We start from the raw sequence: 8969 nt of genomic DNA on the forward strand, positions 1-8969 counted from the left end.
GTGCTAGGCCCGGGGGTAACCCGAGCAAAATGGTCCAGGTCCAGTCCCAAATCCAAGGGTTCTGCGAGGAGTCAGTCCGACAGGGCCAAGGCAGGACATGAGGCAGGAAACCAGGCAAGGTCAGACACAGGATCACAGGCAGGTTCTGGCAAACAGTAACATTGCTCCCGCAATCTGGGGCGGGGTCCAGCAGCCTTTTATCTCTGTTGGGGTGATGGCTGGTCCTGATCCCCCGGTGACTCACCTCTCTGTCTTGCCCGAAGGCAAGCACTCCTCCTGCGAGTACTCAGGTCTCTCCTTCTCTCAGACCTTAGTCTCTGCAGCTCAGGAGTTGTCGGTAGGTTACTAGACCCAGGGGCCGCCTCAGCCTCCCCTGACCCAACTGGTAGTGGAGCAGCTGTGAATGATTGCCCAGCTGGAGGCAACAAGGTAATCCCCACATCTGGAGCCAGGGCAGGCTCAGGCCTCTGACTCGGCCCAGCTGGTGCTTGTTGCAGGGGAAACTGGGCAGACTGGGGCTCTTCAGAATCAGGTCTCAGAGTAGGTTCAGCTGCTGCCCCAGGCAAAGGATCTGGTGCGGACTGAGACTCCTCTGGCTCCGAGTCCGAGTCCGAGTCCCAGGCCATCACACCAGTGGTCAACTACATGCCTATGGGAAGCCTACAAGAAGAACTCGGATACAAGACTTGCTTTCCTTACTTATCATTCCCAGAAGCTGGCACTCAGAGACATATCGCCTCCAATAATAGAGATAGATTACAACCATTGTTGCTAGAAGCTATGGATACCCTTATCATCCATGCACTTATCAAATCCCTTTTATGGTGGTGCCCATCATTACCTCTAGTGAATTCCATTGTTTAACTGTGCACTGTGTCTTTCTCTTATCTGCCTCAATCTTCCAACATTGAGCTTCATTGGACGGCCATAATTCCTTATACAGTGGTACCTTGGGTTACGTACGCTTCAGGTTACAGACTCCACTAACCCAGAAATAGTGCTTCAGGTTAAGAACTTTGCTTCAGGATGAGAACAGAAATCATGCTCTGGCGGTGTGGCGGCAGCGGGAGGCCCTATTAGCTAAAGTGGTGCTTCAGGTTAAGAACAGTTTCAGGTTAAGTACGGACCTCCGGAACGAATTAAGTACTTAACCTGAGGTACCACTGTACTATAAAAGTGGGAAAAGAACTTTTGTGTATGCACTTTCTCTACACCATGCACAATCTTGTACCTCTCTAGCCTGCCACCTCTTACTTGTGTTCCCTCGCCCAAAATCTGAAAAGCGGCCACTATTGTAATCTCTCTCATAGTCAAGTTGCTCCAGTTCCTCGGCCCCTTTCTGGAACTTTTCCATATCTATAGCCTTTCTGAGGTGAAGGCACCAGAAGTGTACGCAGTATTTCAAGTGCAGTCATGCCATATAATTTTTGGAGTCAATTATGAAATTGACAGTTTTGTTTTCCGTTCATTTCCGAATGATCCCTAACACGGAGTTCACCTTTTTCACAGCTGCTGTTGACATCTTCTTCAAGCTGTCTACTACAGTCCCAAGGTTTCGTGTCTGGTCAGTCTTCATGAGTTCAGATCACACTAGCATATATGTGAAATTAGGATTCCTTTGCCCAATATGCATCATTTTGCACTAGGTTACGTTGAGTTACACTTGCCATTTTACTTCCTGTGCACCCAGTTTGGATAGGTCCTTTTGGAGCTTCTCATAATCTTTTTTTGTTCATACCACCCTGAACACTGCTCATCCCTGTTGATCATTTCTGAGCACTTTCTACAGCCCTCCACTGCAATAATTGTTGTTTTTTCCTGTTCTCTGGTTCCTATTTCTTAACCAGTTCCTGATCCACAAGATGACCTGTCCTCTTATCCTTCAAATTCTAAGCTTACTCAGGAATCTTTGGCATGTTACTTTGAACATCTAAGTACACAATATTTACAGAATCACCTTTATCTATATGCTTGTTGACACACAAAGAACTCTCAAATGTTAGTGAGACAGAAATTACCATTGTAGAGGCCATGCAGATTCTTCTTCACCAAGACTTGTTCTTCTACATGCTTGCTAATTTCACATTTAATATTTCTTTCCACTAACTTTCCTGGAGCAGATGTTAAGCTAACTGGCCTGTAATCTCCTAGATCCCTCCTGTATCCCTTCTTAAAAAACTGGTGCTACATGGGCTACTTTCCACTTCTCGGCATCAGAAGCTGACCATAGGGACAAGTCAATCTTTTTTGCTAGAAGATCAGCAATTTAATATTTGAGTTATTTAAGAACTCTCTGGTGGATGCCATTTAGACCTGGCAATCTGTCAGTTTTTAATTCATCAATAAGGCCTACAAATTTGTCTCACCGCCACTATTTGTCTCAGTAGGCACAGGGAGAGGCAAAGAATTATTTCAGCAATCAGCTACTTAAATAACTTGTTACCTTGATGCTCTGCAATTGGGTCAAGACACTTCATCGGCTGAAGCTCTGCTCTTGGCTCACGGAACCAATTTTCACTTGTGTCCACTAGCAACGCTGACAAATGATAACTTAACTTGTTGGCCAGAAACAGCTAAGATCATTTACAGTTATTAAATCCGATTGGATGCCCTTCCGTCATTGAAAATATCTGCTATATGCGGTAGCTATTGGGATGGGAAGAAAACAAGGATAATTTAAGCATGATTGGTAAACTATTACTACATGAAAGGCAGGGTAGGGCATCTTTAATTGGCTCAAGGTCTATTTGTGAAAGAGAAGAGAAGGCCCTTTGAACAGAAACAACATGGGGAAAGTGATATTTTTGACCTACCCAAGGCCTGAAAATGATTAGCGCCATCAACGGCATTAAGTAATGTTTATCCTTAATTTTAAAGGCAAATGGCTGCTAAGTTTGGAAAACTGTTGGGAATCCATTGCTGGCATCTAGGTAGAGCAGGCTTTTAAAATATTTTATTCAGAGGCCAAAATGCCTTGACTAATTGCAAACATTGTCAGACCCTCCAAGTGTTCCTATTTTCCGGGGACAGTCCCAGATTTACAAAAGCTGTCCTGGTTTCTGATTTGATCCCGGAATGTCCCACTTTCCCTTAGGACGTCCCTATTTTCATTGGAGAAATGTTGGAGGGTATGGTAGGATGCCCCTATTTTTATTGGAGGAATGTTGGTGGGTACAGAGTTATGCAGCCTCCAAGCCAAGGAGATAAGTACAAAACGTAATCCGTTTTTGGGGTGCCGTTTGCACCCTGAAAAGTCCGCAACTAGAGCACCTCTTCTGCACATGTGTGTAGCACGATCGATCTCTTCTGCATGTGCGTTAGTGGTGAACCCGGAAGTAAACACTTCTGGGTTTGCTGTGCTTGTAAGCTGAAAGTCCGTAACAAGAGCGGAACGCAACCCGAGGTATTAACTATACAACCTTTAGAAGACATCTGAAGGAAGTGTATTGGGAAGTAATGCTTATTTATGTTGGAAGGTGCCCAGAGTGGCTGGGGCAACCCAGTCAGATGGGTGGGATAATAATAATAATAATAATAATAATAATAATAATAATAATAATAATAATAATAATAGAATAGGACAACCCTATTTTTATTGGAGAAATGTTGGAGAGTATGCATTGTTTCTCTGCAGAGTCTTTTGTAGAATCCTGGTAAAAGGAGCATTGCTAACTATGCAATTCAGTGTTGATGGGCGTTAATATTTGCTCTCTATTTAAAGGTCTGCAGAACAAAAGCAAGAAGATTCCATGCCTAATTTGTGGAGATGGTTTCCAGTCAGAGAAAGCTTGTAAACACTGCAGCTCTTTTTGTGCGACTGTATTACAAGGCGATTCATACCTACCTATGGGTCCGTGTTCTCCTCCTGAAAAGATGACCAAGAACAGGCTGACCGTCCCATGTTATGGACTTCCAAAATACCTTTGACTGTATTCAAAGTGCTTTGAGAAAGTGTTTTTTAAAAAGCCAATTCCCCAAACCTCAGACAGAGCTCAAGAACTTTCCTTGTATATAAAAAGAAGAAGAAAATGCTGAAAGGCCCCTTTTCTTATCAAATAGCTGTAGCCGATTCTACAGCAGAAATGCTGTGGAAAAGAATGGAAGCTGTGCTATGAAAGCAAGTCCGAGAATTTCAAACTGCTGTAGCATACCTTGCAAGGAAAAAATGTGTGTGACGTAATGCGGATGGTTATTTTTAAATTGGGAAAGGTGTGTTCAGAGGGATGAATAGGATCAGAGAAGCAGGGCAAGGGCAGGCTAGGTGCACAGAGTTTGACCTTTATTGCGTGGCGAGTCCCCCTCCCCCCCTTGTGAAATAAAGACACAGGACACAGAATTAAAGGTTAATGGGCATGAAAGGCCACAACTTTATTGATCACAGGAATTGAGCGGTATTGGCTTAGGCATTGGTCCTATCGGCTAACCGGCTTCAGCTTGATTGCATGAAGGCTGGTGAGGGTTAACTGCCAGCAGGGGGAGTCCTGCTGAAGTACGTCAACTAGGATCCCCCCGGGGTCACCGCTCGGGGGCGTGCCTTAGGCCCACACCTCCATAGGTTTCGGACAGGGCAACACCCCCCGGAATCCTTTAATGGACTATCTGTCAGGGAACTGCCATCAGTACTGGAGGGAGAGCGCAAAAGCCAGAGGGATTCCAGAGAGCGTCCAGGGATCGGGAGAAGCAGCCCATCTTCTGGGGAAGAGAATCAGCGTAGCACCAATGGAGAAGGGGGGCAGGTGGGGGAAGTGGCGAGGCGGTCCCATGACTCCTTGCCGGGGACCAGCGGGGAGAGTAGAGGTCCTCCGTTGCCCACGCCCTCCCTGCGCAGAAGGCTTTCACACAGAGAGGGTAGGCGGAGATTAGGTGTCAAAGAGCTTCTTTGCTGGAAGAATTTTAAGAAACGCCCACTGACGGATTCTGCCAGCGACTGAGTCAGCCACGGGTGAGTGGCTGTCCAGACAGAGGAGGTTCACTTTGGCAGCCCAGCCAGGTGTTTGCACCCAGCCAGGGAGATAGGCATCTGCTTACGCACGAGCAACCCCTTAGAACCATTACACTATCCTTTGCTTTGGGGGAAGGTGATGGTGCTTCCTTCCCCCCTCTCATTTGCATAACAATACCCCTACCAATGCCTAACCGCCAATGCCGAAAAAGTTGTGATGATTTGCTATGATGTAGGTGAAAAACCAAATGGCTGGTGCCAATTTGCCAAGTGGAAAAAAATCCCACCAGGCCCCTTGACGGCGACCAACTGAAGCCCATAGGATGTCAGGGAGCTAAACCTAAGGGTGAGCAGGGTGGGAAACCGGAGAAGCTGGAACGTGGCAGAGAGGAAAATCCTTGGGCGCGCCTGCCCTAAATACCCCAGGCCACGCCACTCTGGCCAGCCGATTGGCTGGTCGTGTCGATGATGCGCCCGAGGATTCCCTCATTCTCGCTGGGGCTGTGAGCCAGCCCCGCGTGCATGGGGAGGGGGTGGGGCCCGCAATCCCACCTCCTCTCCAGCTTGGAAGTGGCTTTGTAACCACAGGATTTCAGGAACATGAAGGGAGCAATTCCCTGTGACACAGTTTTATAGTTCTTCCTAAATGGTGAATTGACCTCCAGTAGTGGTGATGAAAAAGAAGGGCTTGCTCCATTGACCGTTAGCTTCACCAGTCATGCAATCTATGTGGTGCGACTCATGCAACATGTTGGCGATTAATATACACAGAATAATAATGATATATTCTTTATCAACCTTCTGAGAAAAATACAAACATTAAACAAAGCCACAGAGACTTACGAACTACCTACAAAAGATGGCGGCGCGCATAGACGCTGCGGCTCAGTGCTCTCCCTTTGTTTTTCAGCGTTTTGTTTTGTTTTTATTATTTTTACTTGTTCTGAGTATGTCTGGCCGGGCAAGAAAGATTTACAGCAGGCAGGAACTTCTGAAGGTCGGGTTACAGTGTGAACAAGCTGTAAGAGCTGATTATTTTCGCCCAGATAACGTTCCTGTGGGAGTAGCCAGGCCACCGGGCTCTCCATGGATTACTATGCCTCCAGGGAGGAGGCGAAGGCGGCGTAGAGACAGGAGGCAAAGGCGGGGTTGTCGGGCCGGCGTCCTGGTAAGATTGCAGAGGAGTCCATCTAAACCACCACTCCCTAGCATATTCCTTGCTAATGTGAGATCTCTTGCCAACAAGATGGATGAATTGAGGCTGCAGGCAGCAAAGAACAGCCTTGTAAAAGATTGCTGCGTTTTATTTGTCATTGAGACATGGCTTCAACCGTCCATACCAGACACAGCTATTCAGTTGGAAGGCTGTGCGGTACATCGTCATGACCGAGGCATGGACTTCGGAAAAACCAAAGGAGGGGGGCTGTGTGTATATGTGAACAAATGCTGGTCCAATAATTCTAAGACTGTGGGCAGCCACTGTTCACCGGATTTGGAATATGTGGCTGTTAAATGTAGACCAGCCTATCTCCCTAGGGAGTTCACAGCTGTTATGCTAACTGGTGTGTACGTGCCACCAGATGCCAATGCCAACTTGGCTTTGGGATGCCTGCAGAGCCTTATCAGCAGCCAGCAAGACAAGTATCCTGAAGCTGTGCACATCATTGCGGGAGACTTCAACCATGTTGAACTTAAAACAGTGCTCCCAACGCTCTATCAGCATGTGAAATGTCCCACAAGAGGGGACAAGACACTGGATAAAGTTTATTCGAATGTAAATCACGGCTATAGGGCTTTACAGCTGCCACATTTGGGCCAGTCCGACCATATGTCTCTGTTCCTGGTACCAGCATATATTCCACTCAGGAAACGGGCTCCCACAATATCAAGGACTGTTAAAATCTGGCCTGAAGGTGCTATTCACCAGCTGCAGGACTGTTTTGAGAGAACCAATTGGGATATTTTCGATCGTTCAGACCTGGAGGAGCACACGGCGGCAGTTCTGTGCTATATCAATCACTGCACAGACACTGTCACAGTAAATAAATCCATCCGGTTTTACCCCAATCAGAAACCCTGGATGAATAGAGAGGTCCAGTGCCTGTTGCGGGAAAGGAACAGGGCTTTCAGGTCGGGCGAGGTGCAGCTTTACAGTGTGGCAAGAGCAAACTTGAAGAGGGGTATTCGACGGGCAAAACTGGATTATAGGCAGAGGATTGAGGATAATTTAAGGAGCAACAACACAAGACAGATGTGGCAGGGGATTCAGCATATTACCAACTACAAACCTAACCTTGGTGCTGTCGACGGTGACCCTTTGCTGGCGGAGGAGCTTAACCTCTTCTTTGCTCGCTTCGAGAAGGAGCCACCTGAGACGCCGGTATTACAGCCACCAGCCCATAGGGGCCCCTCATTCACTGTAGAGGAGCATGAGGTGAGACAGGTATTGAGGATGGTGAATCCGAGGAAGGCTGCTGGACCTGATGGCATCACTGGAAAGGTGTTGAAGGGCTGTGCGGATCAGCTGGCGAGGGTCTTTACTAAGATCTTCAACAAGTCATTACACCAGTCTATTGTCCCACCCTGCTTGAAGTCGTCAACTATTGTTCCTCTGCCCAAAAAATCCACAATCAGTAGTTTGAACGACTACAGACCAGTTGCACTGACTCCAATCATCATGCAGTGTTTTGAGAAACTGGTGCGCCGTCACATTATTTCCTGTCTTCCATCAACTTTTGACAACTACCAGTTTGCATACAGGGCAAATAGATCCACAGAAGACGCTATCACCACCACTCTCCATGCTGCTCTGTCCCATCTGGAGCAGCCGGGGAGTTATGTGAGGCTGCTGTTTGTGGATTTTAGCTCTGCTTTTAACACTATCCTCCCCCATAGACTGGTGTCCAAGCTAGAGGCGATTGGACTCTCCAACTCCACCTGTCTCTGGGTTTTGGATTTTTTGTCAGAACGTTCTCAGAGGGTTAGAGTAGGGTCACATATGTCCACAGCCCTTAGCCTTAACACCGGCTCACCACAGGGTTGTGTGTTGAGTCCCCTGCTCTATACTCTCTATACGTATGACTGTACAGCCATCTATTCCAGCAACAAAATCATCAAGTTTGCTGATGACACTACGGTGGTGGGGCTCATTTCAGGAGGGGATGAGTCCGCCTATCGGGACGAGGTGGAGCGGCTTTGTGTTTGGTGTGGAGAGAACAATCTGGCTCTTAATACGGCTAAGACCAAGGAATTGGTGGTGGATTACAGGAAAAAAAAGGCGGACATTCAGCCCTTGTATATCAACGGGGAACGGGTGGAGAGGGTGGTGGAATTCAGGTTTTTGGGAGTGACTATCGACCAGGCCATGACTTGGAGCGCAAATACCACTGCTCTGGTGAAGAAGGCCCAGCAGAGAATTTATTTCCTCAGACTTTTAAAGAAGAACAATCTGAGTGAGAGACTGCTGGTGTCCTTCTACCGAGGCTCCATAGAGAGCATTCTCACATACTGTATTTGTGCTTGGTTCTCCAGTTGTACAGCTAGGGAGAGGAGGGTGCTCCAGAAGGTCATAACCACAGCCCAAAGGATTATTGGTCATCCTCTCCCATCTTTGGAAGAACTGTACGGTTCCTGTTGTCTTAGGAAAGTAAACAACATCCTGCAGGATTCATCTCACCCGGGATACAGTCTGTTTGCACTACTGCCTTCTGGCAGGAGATATAGAAACATCAAGTCAAGGACAAATAGACTGAAAAATAGTTTCTACCCAAGAGCTGTGGCCTTTTTGAATGCTGTAACTCGATAGTGTGACCTGGGAGTTTGATGGGTGTGGGTGTAGGTGCGGCTGGAATGTGGTTTGTTTGGTTGTTGTTGTTGTTTTGCTTTTGTTGTTTTTAAGGGATGGCATCCAATTTCGTTGCACTTGTGAAATGTTGCACTTGTGTAATGACAATAAAGAATCTATCTATCTATCTATCTATCTATCTATCTATCTATCTATCTATCTATCTATCTAACCTAAGATGAA

At 46.9% G+C, this 8969-nt stretch overlaps 1 protein-coding gene across 2 annotated transcripts in view; it reads left to right on the top strand.

The window, feature by feature from the left end:
* The window catches only part of TTLL8 (tubulin tyrosine ligase like 8), a 39262-nt gene extending 35082 nt beyond the window's left edge, over nt 1-4180 (top strand). Inside the window, exons 15-16 of one of the 2 annotated variants that reach the window (XM_081927681.1) lie at nt 1510-1564; nt 3722-4180. In XM_081927681.1, coding sequence (XP_081783807.1) covers nt 1510-1564; nt 3722-3794 — 128 coding nt within the window. In that variant the 3' untranslated portion in view covers nt 3795-4180. The remainder of the gene's footprint in view (nt 1-1509; nt 1565-3721) is intronic. The other variant, XM_081927680.1, reaches the window with a different exon arrangement.
* Nucleotides 4181-8969: the final 4789 nt, after the last annotated feature.

Source organism: Podarcis melisellensis (assembly GCF_964234715.1).
Source record: "Podarcis melisellensis genome assembly, chromosome: 10".
Classification (NCBI taxonomy): Eukaryota; Metazoa; Chordata; class Lepidosauria; order Squamata; family Lacertidae; genus Podarcis; species Podarcis melisellensis.